The sequence below is a fragment of the Xiphophorus couchianus genome, chromosome 4 (assembly GCF_001444195.1).
Source record: "Xiphophorus couchianus chromosome 4, X_couchianus-1.0, whole genome shotgun sequence".
NCBI classification, from domain to species: domain Eukaryota; kingdom Metazoa; phylum Chordata; class Actinopteri; order Cyprinodontiformes; family Poeciliidae; genus Xiphophorus; species Xiphophorus couchianus.
Window position 1 is genome coordinate 5,278,763 of NC_040231.1, and position 20,925 is coordinate 5,299,687.

At 35.8% G+C, this 20,925-nt stretch overlaps 1 protein-coding gene across 3 annotated transcripts; it reads left to right on the forward strand.

The window, feature by feature from the left end:
• The first annotated feature begins 779 nt into the window (after nt 1-779).
• On the forward strand, nt 780-16,840 carry apip (APAF1 interacting protein). 3 transcript variants are annotated; one of them, XM_028014644.1, is made up of 9 exons: nt 840-872; nt 5,282-5,350; nt 10,127-10,227; nt 11,624-11,672; nt 11,767-11,884; nt 14,328-14,463; nt 15,929-16,096; nt 16,236-16,344; nt 16,428-16,840. In XM_028014644.1, the coding sequence occupies exons 1-8, from the start codon at nt 855-857 to the stop codon at nt 16,333-16,335; spliced, it is 759 nt and encodes a 252-aa protein (XP_027870445.1). In that variant the 5' UTR covers nt 840-854; the 3' UTR covers nt 16,336-16,344; nt 16,428-16,840. The 3 variants fall into 3 exon arrangements, with proteins under 3 accessions (XP_027870446.1, XP_027870445.1, XP_027870444.1); XM_028014645.1 differs by having other exon boundaries at nt 780-932; nt 16,236-16,840; XM_028014643.1 differs by having other exon boundaries at nt 16,236-16,840.
• The last annotated feature ends 4,085 nt before the right edge of the window (nt 16,841-20,925 follow it).

Consider the following 20,925-nt stretch of genomic DNA (forward strand, 5'->3'; position numbering starts at 1 on the left):
GCTATTTACCATCAGATTTGCTTGGCAAATAGCAAAAAAGATAAATAATACATATAGATAGGTTATTATGGACATTTAGTTGCAACCTTTTGTGCGTCCTGACTGTGTTTTCTATAACCTAGATGAATGAATAAACATAAAGCAGTTAAGGGGCCAACAACACTATTCTTATCTTTTGTATTTGATGTAAATTAAGAATATTCTGATACATAATCTTGCAAAAAGTAATTTTTACCCCTTGAACCTTTCACATTTGTCATGTTACAATCACAAGCATTGCAGTGTTTTTATTATTTTATTTTTTTTCACTTTATGTGATGAACCAACACAAAGTAGTGTATGTTTATGAAGTGGTTGTTGTTTATTTTGTTTTTTTACAACTACAACTAAGAGAATTGCATGTTTTGAAGTGCATATCCATCCCCTTTTGATACTCCTACACAAAATCCAGTAGAGCCAAAGGTGAACATTTCAGATCAAATACTTTCAAGTCTCTCTTAAAGAAACACAATCTGAAAGTCTTGTAAAACAGTCCTGTTCCTGAACACATACGGCATCACAATACCAGGCTGGAGTGATGTAGCGATATCCTATGGAAGCTGAAGCTGAGTCAAATCTCTTATTTCACATCAGGCAATAGGCTCGTTGTTGTATCCCCCAGGAGCAGGTTTTGGTTTTCTAAAACACACCCCTTGTTACAGATTCAGGTCTATGGAATGGAACACCGTAAAAAAGGGAGAATGTGTTGGAAGAGAGCGCTAGATTGCCTCAGTTGTACTGATTGACCATCCCACCTCGTCCCCTGTAAGCAATCTGTAGGGCAATACGACCACACGCGTCATCGACATGTTTGGATGTCGCACGTGAATGACGTCAGTATAATCAGTTTGTAGCTTCGTAAATTTAATCGTAGATTTAAAAACCAAATTGCGGTAAGTATTTGTCCCGTTTATGTATTTTTAAAGTATTTTTTTTACCACAATCTAAACAGCTGTGGTGAACTGCGTCATAATGAAGTTTCGCAAACCGAACGTATAATACCAGGATGTTAGCCTCGGCTGTTAGCCGCTATATAGCATCAAACTTAGTGGAAGGACAAAAAAGTCTGCTTTAAAGTGGGGACCAGCTGGTATATTACAGGGCTCTTGTACGTAAATTAGTTAAAAGCGTAATTCGAGGGAAAGCGTAATTCTTATTCAATAAAAATGGAAAAAGTATGCTTTGTTTTCGCTCCTTAGCCTAGCCACCTAAAGCACTATGATTATGCACCATTTGCAGCTGCTCTAATTTAGCCGGTGATATATTTTGTAAAAATGCAGCCATTGTAGTTTAATTGTCTGCTTTCGTGTGCTAAAAGTTAAGTGACCATAGTTTAATGGATTTGAGGAAAGGCACGTTTATTTGTATAGGACATTACAGTTAAAACAAGCAAATTCAAAGTGGGTTAACGGTGCATATAAAGCAATAGGTAAAGATTATTTTACCTATTGAAGTTTTCAATATCTCAATTTCAGGCAGATTGAGATATTTGCTCAATCTGTAATGCTTACATCGTTTATTACGTAAAATAAGACAAAAACAAACAAAACATATTACATTGCAGTGGCAAAACAATGATCAGTTGGAACACATATTAAAGGTAAAGGTAATTTTATTTATATAGCACATTTTCAGCAACAAGGCAATACAAAGTGCTTTAATTAAAAGGAAACACAAATAAAATAAAAAACCAAAAGAAAGCGCAAAAGAAGAAAAAGCTAATCCAAAGTAAGTAAACTAGATATTCCTATTCAGGGTTGCTAGATAAGTATAAGTAAGTATCCTCTGGTCTAATTCCTGTTCTAATTGTTCTGGTTTGGAAAAATAGGAGTCTAAAAGTAGTTGCTAAGGTAGTTTTTCTGGTTCCCAAGTACTAATCCCTGTTCTGGGTTGCTAAATAAGTGTAAGTAATCAATGATATTAAAGGCAACCCCAAGCAGTTTTGCTTTGTGGAAATTCACTGTTTAAACAGGTTTGTGAAAGTTTGTTCCAGATTGGAGGAGCAAAAAAACTAAATGCTGCTTCTCCATGTTAGGTTTTCTGGTTCAAGTCTACTCTGCATCCCCAGAATCCGAACCAGAGTGGTTTGGAAAGTTGATACAACAGATCTTTCATGTATTGTGGTGCTAAGCCCTTCAGTGATTAGCTACAGAGAGCCAATCTAAGCACCAGAACTGGGGTGATGTTCTCTATTTTCGCAGTTTTAGTGAGAACAGCAGCTGCAGCATTTTGGATTAGCTGCAGCTGTCTAATTGACTTTTTAGGCAAACCTTGTAAGTATACGAGGGCTGAATTTAGAATGATACAGGAATGAGGACAGATAAAATAACTACCAAAAGAGAGTATATAAAAAACTACCAAAAAGAAAAAAAATATTAAAATGCAAACCTAACAATAAAGACCAAGTAAAGCTGGCCCTTTATCCGCACACAGTCATTGCAGGATTCCCTTTATAGTAACAAATTGGAGTAAACATAAGTTTAGAATAATATACATGATTGCTTCTATATTATGAATCTAAAATGGAACGTTTATTTCAGCCAACACCAGATGTTGCAGTTATCATTTTGCCATGGCTACATTAGCATTTTTTATTCTAGTTGTTCAGCTTAAATTGAATTCACATGAGCTTTCTTGATTAGGAAATCCAGTAAAATAAACCATCCAAATATATCTGCATAGGCTATTATCAGATTTATGGAGCACTATTCCAGAGCAGTGTTGAATGTTTCTAACTTACATTTTCCTTCTTTCTCCTTTTATTTTTCATCATCACAATTTCCAAAATACTTCTAATGAGTCTAACCATTTTGGACACTAATTTCCATATTATGTTTGGACATCTAGGACAGTAATATCAACAAAACTTGATAATTAGTGTCTAAAGTTTTTTACAGCAATAATCAAAGTCCTCTTAAGTTATTTTGTGTTTACCATAAATACCATGTGGCGTTTATCCTACAGTGGATTTGCACATTAAAGTGAATTAGCAGTCATTATCGCAACGCCTGTGTCCACAATATTACTGTAACAAAGGGTAGCTTGGATGCAATATTTGGCAGACTAATATTTCAGGCGCCATGTATTAAATAAATCTGTGTTTTTCATTAGTATATTTGGCCATTTGTATAGTCTCATATCCCCACAGTAGATATGAATCCTAGTTGCCAAGATCAGAACTCTTTGGTATTTCTGTGGCATTGTGTGTGTCGCTGGAAATGAGAAGAGTGAGAGAAATGTGGGATAATTGTATAATATTCAGCAATATTTGCTTTTGTTTTCCTAATATTATGCCGCCCTCTTCCTGAGCAGGTAGGATTAATCAGATGCAATTACATTTTATTTGCTGCAAGTTAATTTGTTTTATGGACCGAATTCAGTTATGCCAGTCATTTATATTAAGCTCCATGTTCTCTTCAGGTATGTGTCAGTTGGTAGTCCTTAAACTAGGATCTCCTTATTAAAGTTTCACCTCATGGTCATATTTCACCCTCTATAAAGATTTGCATACTATGTTTAATGTTGGCATGGCTCATCAAAGAGTGTATGTTCTGACACGTAGAGTCAGAAATCTTTCGTTGGAAACAATTCAGTTGTAAAACTATATAAGTAATAGATTCTCAGCAAGTGAAAACTGGCTTTTTATTAGAGCTGAAGGGCTCCACCTGCTTTTGACAGAGATCCAAGTTGGACCGAAACTCCCATTAATTACACATTTCTGATGCAAGAAGAATGTTGGATTGCATTTTTCTCAAGTCACAATGATAGAGACAACTACTTACAACAAAGCATACATGGTCACTGTTTTGGATCCTTTAGTGTTTTAGAAATATATAATTCCAATCCAGATTTGCAATAAAAAGTAAATAACTTCATACAAGTCAGAGCAAAGAAGTTATATATTTTTAATCTCCCTGTTTTAACTTCAAATCATTTCCTACAAAATCACAATAAATGGGAGTACAATGGGCGTACTCCCTTTAAACTACCTGCCATTTACAATTGATTGAACTTTGACTGGCCCTGACCCACACGATAGATTGTAGTGGCTGAACTAACATTAATTATTTTTTGTTTTCTTTTAGGTTATAAATTGTTGTACATATGAAATCATTAGGTGCTATATGTTTAACTTTTTTTTCCTTTCACATTATTAGTTGAAAAGTTTGTAATGTATGGAAGACTGTTTCCGCCACTCTGGTTAAAAAAAAATAAATGCATAATTATCTCGATATTTCGATATACTATTGCGCGCACTCGAGCACACACACATTTCTTCTGTGGACAGTTAGAATATATGTACCGTAAGTTAGTTTAGAACCAAAATTTGTAATTAGTTTATATGTTTGGAATTGTTTAGATTACTTTGGTAACTGCTAGACCCTTCCATTTATTTGAGTAATTAACAACACACCGGGTGCTTGATGGAGGTTTATTGTTTTGGGCAAATGTCCGGTGTGATGACGGGAGGTTTTTGTAAAATTATCTTTTTGACCACTTTTTGAACTTGAAACGTCAGAATAAGTTAACTTTCTTTTTCAACTACCGTAAGTTGTAAGAGATTTGTAGTAATTATTTTGTCGATATTTTAACAAGAAATAAAGCTTTTTTTTTTTTTAAATAATGAAGTCGAAAGTGTGTGCAAGAATCAAACCACCTGTTACCACCCACAGAACTGGGGGGTCCAGAGACGCAGCAGGAACCATATCTGATGGGGAAACGCGGATCGAGAGGGGATGCTTTATCCTGGATCTTGAGAGTATCTTGAAATTTTGAGATACTATCTCATTATTTCGAGATGATTATTTATTTATTTATTTTTACCAGAGGTGGCAGAAACAGACCTCCATAGTAATCAAATACGAGATATTTTCTCTAGAAAAAAAAAGAATACAAGTTTTCACTGTTGAGACTGATTTAAAATAACAGTGGGCATTTGCCAGTGGTGCACAATTGTCTGTCAGTTTAATACGAAACTACAGTTTCTGTCTAGTAGTGGAAAACAATGGAAGTTATAAGGAATTCAGATCTCCACCTCCCAGCTCTTCCTTGTTATTTCCACAGAAATGTTTCCACTGGGTAATCAGTTGACATCAAGATGCTAAGTATAATAGAAGAATATTTCCTTGTTACTCAAGAGTGCTAATCCTGTTTTATTTGACATAAAAATTGCACAGACGTTTTCTAATGAGGTACTGAATTGTCATCTAATGCATTTAATGTTTTTTTTATTTTCTCACAGGAGATGTCGGCCTTGTGTGGGACTAACAACGGCTCTTCAGATGTGTGTCAAGATGCCGCAGAGAAACAAGCAAGTATAATATTACTCATAAGCACAATAGGCTTTGAAGCTTATAAAAAGAGAAACTAAAGAGTGGAGTAAAGAACAAAAGTTTATTTTTTATCCTTTGTCTACTTTTTAGCAAATAAAAGGTGAATGCTGTCTCAGCTTTTTTTTATAGCTGAATATATATAAACAGCAAATAGAGCATTTTCTTTTTTAAGCTAGCTAACAAAATAAAAAAAAAGGAAAAAGAGGAAATATGAGAATAAAAAAGGTATTAATATTAATGCAGAGTTGAGAACAAATGTGATTTTTAAATAACAGCTTGGAGATGTAGAATACATTTTAAACAACAAATCCTTGCTACTACTTTGAGTGTGTTGCCTGCATGCGGAAAGTAAAAGATGAAATACTAAGTGTGATCACAGTGATTGGGAAAAACTAAAGGATACCAGAAGATGATAGAATGCTGTAACATAGTCCATTCAAAGCTGCAAAATAAATCAGGCTGTTAGAAACAAGCTTTATGTTCTAATAAGCTAGACACTAGCAAACATACAAGTGTTCCAGGATTGGCACAAGGATTATGAGTGGAAATCCAAGTTTACTTGACACCTAACTCATTGTCAGGGATATACCATCAACCTCTGTAGACATGATTCCAAAGCAGACAAATATGTCTATTTGAGTTTCGCAACACATTTTCTGGTCAGATGTGACCAGTCTTAGTATATTATTATTAGGGGTCTATGAAGGAGTTAAGTAATTCTAGCCAAGCCGACCACAGTTCGCATGTTTGCATGAGAAAATGCCAAAATTCTGTCTGACAAGATGACTCCCAGTCTGCAGAAGCTTGGCAGAAGAGCTGCATGCCAGCATGTTAACGCCTCAAAGTACGGTGCCAAAATTACGTAAGAGCTTCTAAAGAACCTTACCTAAAAAAGAAAAGAAGGAAAAATCACATCTCAGCCAAAATCTCAGCATAAACTGCAACACTAAAATTGTGCATGCCAAAGAGTAGTGAGAAGGGGGAAAAAAAATCATTTCCTGCTAATAACCGGTTTACTGACCTTGGCTGCACTAACCGTCTCATGAGTCTGTAATTTTTTAGTGTAGTCAATTTGTTAATTTGTTATAGGAACAAACACACAAATGTCGAGAGATGTACTTACAAGTGTTTTGCTGCTACATCAACTGCTAATTAAGAAATGAGACAGCTGCGCTAGTTTGTCATGTACATTTTATGTTGTGAATGTAGATTATAGTAAGAAGATATTAGTAATTTTTCAGTCAGTTTAATCATCCTGATTAGTGTTTTTTTTGTTGTTTTATTATCTTAACAAATACCCAAATTGAGATTCTTGTGATTTCAGTCTTCAAATTTGATTAAAGTTTTACTTTTAGCTACTTTTTGCAAATCCAGTCAGGTTACCAATTTTTTATTGTTTTACTACATCAATGCATAGTTGGGCTCTCTTTTGCCTTTAAAACTCTATTAACATTTTTTGGTATAGATTTAGTTGAGTGTTGGACACATTTGTCAGAGATTTCTTTCTATATTAACTTGACAACATCACAGAGTTTCTGCAGATTTTTCAGCTGCACCACATCCCAAAGGCACTTTGTTGTAATGAGATCTTGGCTTGTTTATGTGGATACCACTGGAGGAGTCATCCTTATGTCCAAAAAAGTGGTTTGAGTTTATTTTAACTTTGTTCCATGGTGTTTTATCCTGCTGGAAGTTTTAGAACAGAAATTCCAAATGTAATTCTAGTCCTCAAGGGCCAGAGTTGTGCAACTTTTAGATGTCTGTCTGCTTCAACACATCTCATCTTAGTGCCAAAACCTTGTATAATAAAACAAGAGTTTGAAATGGCCATGTATTTTAAGCAAATTTATTTTCGGTTTGTCAAATTACGCAATTATCTGGTCAATGGAAACACAGCTAATGGCCCCTCAGGACTAGAGCAGGGATGTTCAAACCTTTTATAACATGGACCAATGGTTCTCAAAGGGCAAAAAAATAAATAAATAAAACCTATTTTAAAAACTGAAATCACAAAAAGCTTTTTGAGATATTTTTTTCTTTCCGTTCTGAACAATAATTTAAACATGGAATCTTTTCCTACAACAGGTTTAAATTGAATGCATCCAGACTTTTGTGTGGGTTTCCTGAAAACGTTTCAACACTCGTCTGTGATTCTTTGTCAATTTTGGAGACTTGAAGTTGAGCAACTTGCTGTTTTGTAAGCACATGGAGGCCCATCTTCCTTGAAGCATTCGCCTTAATCAACAGCCCGCTCATTCCTCACCTGGCTCGTTGGGGTCTTTTGTTTGGAGTGGGTTGTGTGCTTGGTCACTTGAATCAAGATGGGATTGCTTATGTAATTTCTTTGGAATGAGTTTCAAAACAGGGTTGCAGATTCTTGAAAGCTGAAACTGCAACCCTCCTCCTCAGTTCAGTGTTAAATTTTGTCTTTTGACTAAAATAAATTTCTTTATCTCTCTCTCAAGCTAACTGCTCTTTTTGTCCAGAATCTGGATTTTTGTCATAAAAGGTGTCTGCTTTACTCTTGAGGTACAACTGAAATAAAATGGTCTGATTTTTATTTTTTTGGAAATAAATGTGTAAATGGTTGTAGTCCAAAACTTCTAGAACATTTGGCATGTTTTCCTTATTAAGAGAAAGTGAACCAATTTACTAATTTAATTTGGACTTGATAGAAGAAAACCCAAAAGGATTGTCTATTTTCAGCAATAAAGACATGATTTAGTTGATTCTTTATTTGAAAACAGTTACTGTATTTAGCCAAATTTTATTAATTTAAATAAACGCAGATTTGGGTGTGCCAAGATCTGCTTTAATGTACTAGTCAGTGGAAAGATGTGGTATTATTTACTGTGGAAAGGGAAAGCAGAAATCTAGATTATGAAAAGATTAATATTTTGTGCTAACATTTTTGCAAGAAGATTTTTTAGATGTGAGCCATAGTTTTGCCCTAATTAAAAACCAAAAAAAATTCTGTCTTTATCAACTACCTTCACTGTTGGGACCAATTTGTATCATTTAGGGGCTGCACTGTGGGCCCCCCTGGTGAAGAGTTTAATCCCATAAATTAGAAGATGAAAGAGTAGAAATGTTCAACAGCAATCTTTAGGTACGCTGTCATGTTTAATTGATTATCAATTAGTAATAAACCCCTGAGTGGATCAAGAAAATGTTCTCCACATTTTTACACACCCAGCAGCCTGAATTGATTTAGAGCATATTAAATTCTTGTTTTCACGTTGTTTATGCCAGATTCTGACCTTCCTGTCTGAATGTTGCAACTGAAATCCAGACTCAACGAAGTTGATGTATTTCCAATCTGTTATTGTCCAGTTTTGGTCAGCTGCCTATCTGTCTCATCACACCAGTCTGCTAATTCTCCTCTGACATCAATAGGGTATTTTTGTTCACACAACTGCTACTCACTGGATATTTTTTCTATTTCTGATCGCTCTCGTAAACCCCACTGATGGATGTTCCTGAAAATCCTAGCAGATCAGCAGTCTTTGAAACACTCAGAGCAGACTGTTAGGCCTTTAAAACGCTATTCAAAGTCCTTTAAATCTCCTTTATTTCTCTTTTTTGTACTCAAGTTGGACTTCAGCAAGTTGTCCCTGCTGTGTCTAAATGCCTACATTCATTGAGTTTCTTGTAAAGCAAATGAAAAGGTGTACCAAGAAAGTGTCTCTTGAAGGTAGATTATGTTTTATTCTGTCTTTTTAGACAAAGTGAAGCATTTTCTACATAGTTAGTCTGGAATATAGTTTTCATAAATTATGAGCACAGAGTTCAGGAGTTCTTTATTACATATGCACTGATCAAATCATATGTAAAGTTGGGGTATTATGTATGTTTGAGAAATCCTTTAATCACCTATGGCCATGGCAGCCATAACCCCCTTTTCCACACATTTCCTCCTCAGAACTTCAGTCTCCGAACCAATTTTCTGCCTCACAGACCACACCTCCCCTGCCACGTCCCCACTCTACTCCTTCAGACTAGTGGCATCAGCAATCAGCAAACACCTGGTGGAGCTGCACATATGCCGAGCTCATCATAAAAGCTACTTCTCGGCACAACGCTCCCAAGAACAATATTAAAGATTTAATGGAGAAATATTGTTGTGATGACATGCTGAAGGCGGAGTCTCTGAAAGAGCAGGAGTTTCTTAAAGCCACAGAGATCCAATTTCAAGGTGTTAAATTGCAAAGTCCAGTTTCTTTTAAGTCATGTTTGATTATAGCATTTTTATAACAATAGAAGTAAGGATGACCTGTTCCATTTTTTTCACTTCTGATACCAATGCAGATATCTGAGGTTTAGTATCGACCAATACTGATCAGATTCAGAAAATTGGTGCTGAATCGACTTAAATACACTAATTACTTCAAAAGCTTGGTCCAACATGTAAAAACAGAACTTTACTTTGTTCAGTCAGTGGAATTAGGAGTATAACAGTCAATTTAAAATAAATAAAGTGAAACTGAAAAAAACAATATGTTGATTTACTCTCTAAATTAAATGTATTAGTTGCTGGATTGTGCTATTAAATGGCACGCTGTGCCTGGAAAATACATACTATCTCTTTGAAATGTGTTATTTGTCTATAAAAACAACTTACAAAAATATGTTAGATGTTATTGCTGCCATTTCTGCTGTTATGGCACCTCTGAAATGACATGAAATGACATTGTTCAGCCATAATTCCCGTATTCCTTAGTGAGCGGTTGTGTGTGTGTTTGTGTGTGTTGCAGGAGAAGGCACATCCCCGTGTTCTCATTCCCGAGTTATGCCGGCTCTTCTACCAGCTTGGATGGGTGACAGGGACTGGTGGTGGGATCAGTTTGAGACGAGGGTTCGTATATGGATATATTTTTGTTCTGATGTCATATAACTTGTTGCAAATATCCAACAGTGCCAAATATCAAGTTCTATTTATGAATTAGCTGTATAAAGTTCAGTAGGAGGTCAGCTGTACCAAGGCAGCGTTTGCAAATTGAAGGTAAAAGCAACAAATCTGTCACAACAAACTGGAATTGAAATTGAAGGCATTGACAGGTTATTACTTACTTGAATGAAATCTGTGGTTTTGGCTGCTACAAAGAAAGTACCGCCCATTAGCAAATCTCTGTTTGAAATGTACAATTGCAGACGTTTATTGAAGTCAACAAGGGATCATGATGAAACCTCCAATAAGCTAAATAAGACTCGCTGACTGCCGCTCTATGTGCATTGGTATTTCAGTCAGACAGAAAAACACTGAAACGCTAAAATGAGTCAAAGAAGAATTTCCCTTTCATCTTGTTTAATGACTATGCCTGAGATTCCCATATAAAATTCCTAGTCCCTCTGCAGCATAGACCCTGTGCAGAGGATGTTTTTTCATCCTCTTCAAAAAAATAAAATAAATTAAATTTGAAATAACCCTGCCTTTAAAGAATGAGTCTGGGCCCAACATTTATTATCTCCTCATTGTGTTTTCAGATGATAAACAATTGGTTTCAAACAAGATTTTCACAAGCAGAGGTTAAATTGATCAAGCAATTGAGTGCATATTATCCTAATGTTATAGGATGATATAAAAAAATGCTTTTTCTTTTGTATTGTGAGTGCAGGCTTGAATTTTAAGTTTCGATCCCCCAGCTGCAGTTTTGGTTTGACTCAGAAATGAGTCACAAACTAAGGCAGCCTTGTCAAACCATCCTATCAAAATCAATAAAATGGATCTTTATCTGGACACGTTTGCTCGATAGATTTCACTATAATAGCTTCATCCTTTGCATTCTATTTGGAAACTTAACATTCTACAAGATTATTTCAAAGATTTAGAGAAGATCATCTAGCACCTTCGATTTAATGCTGCAGTTCTGCATTTATTTACATTTCATTACAGACTCTCTTCTATTCGGTGCTGCCACCGAGCCTGCGTAATATGAATTTTCGCAGCAAATTCAATGCAGTAGTGGGAGAATAAGATCTGTTGACATGCATAGTAATCATATTTATCTTCTATGTCAGTTGTTGACAGAAATTCAAATCTAATGTAACAGAGAAGCGAAAGTTAACATAATTTAGGATGTGGGGTTTGTAATGGGAGATTTATTTTTTTCCCACGTTTTATGATGGCATTTTTTTACAAGGCAGGGGAAACACAAGCTTAGTTCAAAGAAATCTTCATGCTCTTGGCAATGTTGCAGCTTTTTCTTTCTTCACCTGACAATAATGTTTAACCACTTCTCTATAAATCACAGTGATCAGATCTACATTGCACCATCAGGCGTTCAGAAGGAGAGAATACAGGTGAGCAGTTTTCAACCTGTTCATAATAAAGATGACTCACATTTCTCAGTAGTTCTGTGCCTGTTTCTCATGCTTTATCTCTGGTTGTATTCAGCCAGAGGATATGTTTGTGTGTGACGTAGAAGAGAGAGACATCAGTTGTCCTCCTGCTTGGAAGAAGTTAAAGAAAAGCCAGTGTACTCCACTTTTTATGAACGCCTACACCATGAGAGGTTAGTCACTCCTCAAACATGGCGTCCCACTAATGCTAACCTGTTTCTACCCATTTGTACCTTTTAATATGAACGTTACAAGTCATCCACTTTGTGAGTGCAATCATTCATTTTAAAGTTCCATAAACTTTAAACTTCAGCAAAAGACTGGAGGAGAATTTAAATTATAGGGTGTGAGGAATGGACCAGTCTGTGTCTGAACTGCAATTTGAGTTTGTCAGCGGTCATCTTATTCTCTTTTTTTTCTTAGCAAAAGAGAGCATACTTTAAGAAGAGAAGGAAACTGGAGATTAAAATTGTATGAATTTTCTTTAAAGCTTGTTACAGATTTAACCCTAAAGGTTAGGGTCTATGGCAAACACATTCAGGGCTTCATTTGTAAATGAAAATATGGTAAGTGAAAGTTGTATTGATCTAATATTTTGTGCCTAAAGTGAGTTATTTTGAATGGGAGCTGTGTGTTGCAATGAGTTGTCCCTCACTGTTATATTATTTATGAAATGGACAAGAGCCAGTTGCAGTTATTGAAGTATATAAAAGCTTTACAGTGTTAGTTTCAACCGAATAACTTTCTTTCCTGCTTTTCTTACAGATTAAAGTTCTTTTAATGAGATGTCAGAGAAATTTCCGTAGTGATCAGTTTTCTCTGGTTGTATGGAGCATAGAGTAATGCAGCACTGCCTGTCAACTGGCAAAATGAAGGGTACTACGCTTTTTCTTTGTAACAAAAAAAAAAAAAAAAAGTCAGGCCTTGAAAAATGTTTCAGATGGTAAGAAGATTAAAAGACCTCACATATCACTGTTTTTAAAACTACAGTGGTAAGCCATGAGCAGCATATCTGTTAAAAAAACAACTAGATGCTGGCTACCTGAGCAGATAGCTTGGCAAATTAACCATGTAATGTCAGCCTATTATGCTTCTGCAGTTATTCTACAAAGAGACACAAAATTATTTGTGAAGCTGTTCTAATTTTTGGAATGTTTGTAGCTCAAAATACATGTCAGATAAATTTATATTTTTTCATTGGTAGGAATAATATTGTCATTTTCAGATCATGCTATGCTAGGCCTGTCGTGATAAACAATACATCAATTAATCGCACAATAAATGAAAGTTATCAACCTCATTTTAATTTATCGCCTTTATCGTTTCTTCTGGCCTTTTTCTCTTTCTATTGATGACACTGGATGAAAAAAGGCTAAACTCCGGTGCTCTCCACTGACCCCTCCCTTCCTCATTTGCTTAGTGTAATGCCAAGTTCACACTACACAATTTTAGAATGGGCCGAACGTCGGCCTATTTTCAAAACCTGAGAGACCACATATTAACCGACAGAAAATTGTAGGTGTAAGGGGTTCGATCGTGCCGTGTGGTGTCCAGCCACACGGCAAGAGCAACACACCACACAAGAACCGATTTCTCTCACCGACATTCAGATTTCAGACAGAAAATCCCGTCAAACCCACTATATCACACGTGAATTTACAGTGAACAAACACGGCCCATGACGTAGACGCATTAGCGATTGTGAGCTTATTTTAAGCGATAACAGATATAACAAAAAGATTATTAATTACTCAGCCAAATTTCGTGACAGGCCTATGCTATACATTTTTATTTTAAAGTTTTGTACAAATGCTGTGACATCGCAAAACAGTGTTTAGTTTAACCAAGGTTATAGTGCAATGAGGATCTCATATCAAATCATGTCCAATATCAACTGAAAATAAAATCACATCAGATGAGGTAAATGGAAGCTGCTACAAGTTGCCTGTTTATTATATAACTATGTAGGCTTAATGTTAGTGATCAGATAAATAAAATGTGCTGAAGGGAGTTTGAGTCAGACTGGTTTTGGATCCTTTTTTTTGCTGGTTCATTTTAGACTGAACTTGTAGCAACAATGTTCATGCTTGAAGACATGTTGCTTAAGTTTCCCTACCATTTGCCTGTATCACTTATCCTTTCCCTCTCCCAGCTGTGTCTTTGCTTGGGTTCAGAACGTTTGGGGAAAAACAGACGATTTAGAAGCAGTTGTCTTGCCCACAGCTAACCTGTATGATAATCACATGATAGCTAGCAAAAATCTCCAGGAAATGTTTAATAAGACCATAGGTTAATCTCACATATCTTACATGTGGAAGTTGTGATTTTAAGAAATGTCACAGTTTTCATAAAAAAGCATTAAAAACATTAAAGAATGTCCACTAATAAAGATAAAGTCAGCAATGCTCAGTATTTCAAAAAATCTCTCACTTCAAATTGACGGTCAGTCATTACAATTAGAATCTATCAACACACACAACTTAGCTTTTTCTTTCATATTTCACCATGTGCTATATTTTATTCCTTAAGTTGGACCATAAATAACATTTAAGAGAGAATATACCAGAGTACAACACTTAAAAACCTGAAATTGTTTTTCCCTTTGCTAAAACTCAGGGGCACAGGCAGTTATACACACCCACTCCAAGGCTGCTGTCATGACAACGCTGCTGTATCCTGGCAAAGAATTCAGGATAACACACCAAGAGATGATAAAGGGGATTCGTAAGGGCACCTCAGGCACAAACTATCGGTATGTAATCAAGCAGCAAGCATTGGTGAAGTCAGGAGAAAGGTTTAATCTCCTGGTAAAAGATTCGGCTCATCGGCAAATATTTGTAATTTAAATGAAAACGTGCCCTCCAAAGTTAATTTATCAATGTGTTGCTCTGAAGAAGCAACACATCTGCTGTGAAATTTTATGGTGGAAACTTTCACCATCCTGTGTTTATTTTGCTTTTTTTTTTAATTTTCTTTTGAAATCAATGGACTTGGCTTTTTGTCTTTCACCACTGCTGGGAAAAGCATAAATCACCATACATCTGATTCACTGCATGCACATACTATTTCCCCATAATAAGTGTTTGCCAGAATTTTTTCTGACAGTGTGCCTATATGGGCCCGGTCTTGCCATATTTTTCCCAGTGAACCTGATGCACACTCATCTGATGGTTGATTGGATTTGTCAACATTTAAGACTTGTCTGCACTGCTTCTGTAATGTCCATATTGTGGTTTCCCACAGTTAGTGTTACCATTATGAAGATTTTAACCAAACCGAACTACTCAACTACCCACTTTGTTTTGTCTTAAACATAATGAAAATGATTGTTTAGCTTCACTTATTGCCTGGAACAAAAAATGCAGCAGACAACACAGGAAAAGAGAGATGTATATTTCTAATGACTGTTTAAGAGCAAAGCCAGAATTATATGTTTCTTGTATCAAAGAAATGTTATGGTAGTTAACATAACATTTCATTCACATAACATTCACAGTTAACAGTGAATTGTAAAAAAGTTCATGCCCTTTAACTTTCTTACATCTTGTCATGTCACAAACCAAAAAGTTTCATGTACTTTATGTGCTTTTCCAAACAAAGTAATAATAATTGTTATGCTATGAGGCAATGCACAGTTTTTGAAATTTTTATAAAGATTTTGAAAAGTGTATCGGGCATTTATATCCAGCTCCCATGAGTCAAAACTTTGTGCAACTACATTTCTCTTTCACAGGTTTTTTCTAGGTTTGTATTCTAATTAGCACAGTTTGGGAGAATGTTTTATGACTTGACCCTGCTGATATACCCAGGACTTTTTCTCATTCCTCTCTGGTGTGCTTCCTGGTCTTCATGATTCATTGTTCATTCATCCTTTTTTTCTAACAAACCTCTGAGGCTTTTCCAGAACAGCTTTATGTGTATAGAAATTAAACTATATGCAGTTGCCTCTCTATTTAGAAATGAGGTGGTTCCTGAAGAAATATAGACTTGATTTTAATCAGGAATATCAGATTCAAAGAGGCTAAATAGCAACACACTTTGCTCTTTTCAGATTGTTATAAGTGTATTGAAGTTTGTGGTTGTAACAGCCTGGGTTGTGGAACATTTCAAGGTGTGATGATGCTTTGCAAGGGACTGAGATTCTTGCTATAAAATGTACAGCTTCAGAAGGTTTCAATAATGCGTGCCTTTTTGGTTTTGATACTTGGCTTTTGTAGGTATGATGACATGCTGGTAGTTCCTATTATTGAAAACACACCAGAGGAGAAGGACTTGAAGGACAGGATGGCCCGAGCGATGGAAGAATACCCGGATTCATGTGCAGTTCTTGTTCGCCGGCATGGCGTCTATGTTTGGGGAGAGTCTTGGGAAAAAGCAAAAACAATGTAAGCATTTATTTTTTCCAGCAAGTGTATCCCTAATAAATCAAATCAGTCTACAGTATTTGTCTTACTGTAGTTAAGCAAACACATTCAAATTCTGCTTTTTATGTTAATTATTTCCTTAAATCATTGTGTTTTTCAGGTGTGAATGCTATGATTACCTGTTTGATATTGCTGTCCAGATGAAGCAGTGCGGTTTGGACCCCTCAGCCCTTCCGGTGGAAGAAAAGGGAATTGTGTGACATTTACTGGTGCTTATTTTTGAGACATTTGTTACAGAAAGGTTAGTCGAGTTCAATCAGGGGAGCAGATTGTAATCATTTGCCTTTCACAGCAGCTCGCCTCAAAATGGATGAAATGTGATGGTAAGGACAAATTTGGGGTTGAAGATCGAATGCCTGCAATCTGGAGGTAGCTGCAGGTACACTGTAAAGCACTGTGGGACAACTCACAAGAGAGTAGCTGTCAAACCAATGTCCTCAGGTTCAAATGCCTTTCTGTTCAAGCCTGGCTGCACTGAAATCAAGGAATTGCTGTATGTCAGAGAAAACTAGAGCACAGATCTCACTTAATCTGTAATACTTTTAACTTTGCCTCGGCGAATAAAACATGAGATGTCAGTTGTGACTTGATGATTTTTTTGTTTACTTATCTGTCCCTTTCATTTTTGTAAGCCACATTTCATATTAAACAACTCATTTACAAATGACACAAAACTTTGACTGGTGGAATAAAAATCACAGCGTACACTCGAGTGCCTGTGGTCATTTTGTCAAACATCTTTTACAGAAAATAACTTTCTGTGGCACGAAAGAACTCGTGCTGTGTTCGTGGACATCCTTTCAGTCCCCTCCACCATCCCAGCAGCAGGGAAGCATGTTTAGCGCAAAACTTGTGCAGTGCCTGTAGATCCTTGCACAGCATGCGTTAAGTTGTGTGCACACTTATTTCTCATGAAAGGCAGAGCTGTCATTTTTTTAACAAGCTCCCTTTGCTGCCACTATCCCAGCGCTTCCACAACTTTACTCACTCAAAACAGAGCGCTGTCAAATGTGCCGTAGGCTTATTGGAGTGGTGGGTGGGGGTTGGTTGAAGTGAAACCAAAGTCTTTTTTGTGCTGCCAAGATTTCTCACCTCCTAATAAAGAATTTAGATAAAGCGTCTTCCTAAACAAGTCCAAAGGATGAAAAAGACCGTCTGAACATCACAAGTATCTGGAAAAAAAATAATAAGTTTTAGATATTTTTGGTAGTCTAGAAGCATATTCACATTCAAGGCATTAAAAAATAAAAACATGCAAATACTCTGTACTCTCAAATGTCAGACTGGGGGGGAAAAATGTCTTAATACTGGCAAATGTTGCATATTTCGTATTTCCAAATACTTGTTTTATTATGCATTTATATTAATATTTATGGCTGAATGAAAAGTTTACTTACAGTCACATCAAGACTACAATATGAGCGCTCTGGAGGGACACCGGCACATCAATCACACATGGAACGAGGCCAGCTTGGCACAGAAATCTTTGTCACAGATACCTTATGATTTAGTTGAACTGCTGGACAGGTACTGTCATACAGTAGAAAAATGACCCACTATGTCTTTTTCTAAACTTGACCTGGTTTGAACATGACATTAAGTCAAGGAAAGATGGGGGTGGGTTTTATTGAGAGCTCAAGACAAACTGAGGTACAAAGTGAATCTGACTGCACTGTGGCTGCACTATGCTTCTGAAGATAAACCACTAATTCAATCTTAATGTGTGGTTTTAGGCTTAAGATGTTACAGTATTGGAAAGGTGTGTAACTAAAACAGTCAGTGATTTTAGAGGGGGAATTATGGGCATTTTCCAGCTGATGGATGACACACAACTTAAAATCAGTTACATTTGATGTTTACATTTTTATTAAAGGATATAAATTTAATTGTTTAATATTCACAAACTGATTTTTAAGGAGAGAAAACAGTTTTCAGCTTCTGAAAATTACACAAGAAAGGAACAGAACCTGCATTGGAATTGATTATTGATGAAGCTGATATTTCAGGAATTATGTTAAGTGTTTGTATAATAATAATCAGTATGGCCATTTTTATTGTGAATTCCTTGGTTGTAGTGATCTAGGCTAGTTCTTCAGCATAAAGCACATATGTACCTCAACTAGGGTGCTTTTTATTCGTAATTTCCGTCTGAAGTTACCATTCCATCATTTTAATTTAGTAGAAAATAATACAGCAATTACAGTTCATAGGTAGATGAGTTAGAAGACTGGGACTAGTCTAGCCTACCTTTACTATCACTGAGAATTAAAAAGTATTAATTAATATTTTCTCGAATGCAATATGGGTTATTAAAAAACATTTACTTTTAGAAATTACCTCTGTAAGGAGAATCCCACAAATCCCCTTAGCAAAGATACAGACATTCAAGCTATGTAAAAACTACACAGAAAAGTTTCTTCTTTGTGCCACAAAACTGTAAAAATAACTTTATAAAAAAAAATTATTTGTCTTTTCTGTTAATTGTAATTTCCATCTTTTATGGGGAGACTGAGCTTCTGTATTTCCCAGAAGCCAAATCTCTGGGAAATACTTGGCTTCTTAGGACCTATCAAACTCTACATTTTCTATATTTGCATGTTGGTTTAAACTCTCACAAAAACCTTCTTTGATGGTTATGTTTATTGAGAAAAGCTTGAAGCTTGCACCGAATAGCCACAAAATCAAATTAATGTTTTGGATCCTCTTCTGCTTTATTACTGTACCCATTAAATGTCCTTCTTGGAACACATTATCAGCTTCTGCACAGAGTATCTCATTAAAAGCATTGCAGAAAATGTTATTTTCACCAGTGTTTTCAATCAGCTGAGGGATGTATAACAGCTCAAGTGCTGTAGTGGCGCCTCTCCACCCATAAATTATGTTCAAGTTGTATTAACGTGTTTGGCACCCATGTCTCAGGAGAAGAGGAACATTCATTGCTGCCCCATATTTTGTACAATATTGATTAAAGTGTAAATGTGTTTATGATTTTTAGCTCCAGTAAAAGCGTTGTGACAGGCCAAATGGTGATATGAATTAATATTATTGACGTTCAGACCAAAGTACTGCAATTCTGTGTGTATCAGCTGCTCAGCGCACACATCCAAATAGAAAACAATGGAATCTCAAGAATGATCAACATATCATATACCACTTTTAGGCCCTCTGATGCTCTGGTCTATTTTATCTTTATTACAAAAAGATGTCAAATGCTAGAGTGAGAGAGGAGACACCTGTAGTTTTTCATTTTTAACAAGGAAATAGAGGTTTAGTGATAGTTTTTGCCCTCCAGTTTGAAGGTTGGGTTTTTTGAGATATCAGCACTGCTTTTGCGATTGAATTGGGAATAATTTATCCCTAAAGCCTCTAAAGAACTTCTGTATCTTGTTTTTTTTTTCTTCCCGGTACCCTTGACAGATGTGTTGACTATGCATTTCATACAATAACACAAGAAGTTGAAATCTATGACCTTTTTATTCAGTGACCGGCAACAAAGCAGTGTGGATTTTAATGCGTGCACCTTTTCTTTACAAGAGGAGGATTAAGCATGAGGCCCTTATCCGTGTGACTCAAAGGGCAGAAGTGCAGCATACTGCAGTGTTTTGTTTAGGTAGTTGATGAATTTTTAAAATGAATGGGCAAATTTGGACTTGTTACCTAGTAAGCAAAAAGAAAATGTGAAGATTTACTAAGAAAGTCTTTTTTTAATTTTTTTTTTATCACAAGCCATGTCTTCTTAACCCCAAATCTGAATTGGATTAAATTGAATCCGGGGCTTATACCAAACCAAAGATAATGTAGGAAAGTGAAAGTAAACATTTACATTCAACAGTCAAGAATAACATTAGCCAGTAGTAACATGAAGCCAATAAAAACAATATAGTTTTTGGTTGACACAGGTTTTTGTTTTCATCGTGCTGAAAGTTACTGCAAATGTCGCTACATGTTTCTCCTTGCCTACTAGGTGTTTGCTTACATGACCACCACACCATGAAGATCATGTTACAAAAGAGTTTTTTTCTTTTTCTGTTTTTCTTTTTTTTAATTTTGTTTCGAAATCGCTTTATGCTCTGCTAGTTTACAGCCTCTTATTACACTGACTAGTGTGAAATGTTAATGGATGTAAAAGGTAATAGAGATAAGAAAAAACCTTTTAAAACACAATAAATGTGTAGGACATGTGCATTAAGTGCCAGCTAATTAAAGTTTTTAAATTGGCTCTTTAAATCTATTATCCAGGTAGTGTCATTAAGTTTTCTATGTGTAATTTGAACAGAAATGGAAATTTAGTTAATGGAACAAAGAAACAGTAAATTAATTTTTATATGATGCTGACAAAAGCCAGTGAATTATTTAATTAGAGACAATTTTTGTGATACAACAGAATACTGATTGATGTTCCTCTCTGCAAGTAAAGTCTTAGCCTGTATTTATGGTGAGATTGGATTAGATTTGCATAGTTTATTAACAGTAGAGAAACTAGTATAGAAACCTGGCTTACCATTGACACCATTAAGCTTCTAAAATTATTACTTTATTGAACCAAGTGAGAAAAATAAGCATATATGGCTTGGTAGATAAAGGTAGTAACTTATACAGGTCAAATAAAGTACCAGATGTGATTAGTGCTAGAAAAACATCAAGGTCTCCTGCCAGCTACTATGTTTACTGATACATGTTTCTAGCTACAGTCTGTGAAAAACAGATGGTGTACTTTTACTTACACGGTGTGTAAAGGTTTGATGTCTGCTGAATTCCAATGGAAATCGACCTCCTCAGCCGACTTATCA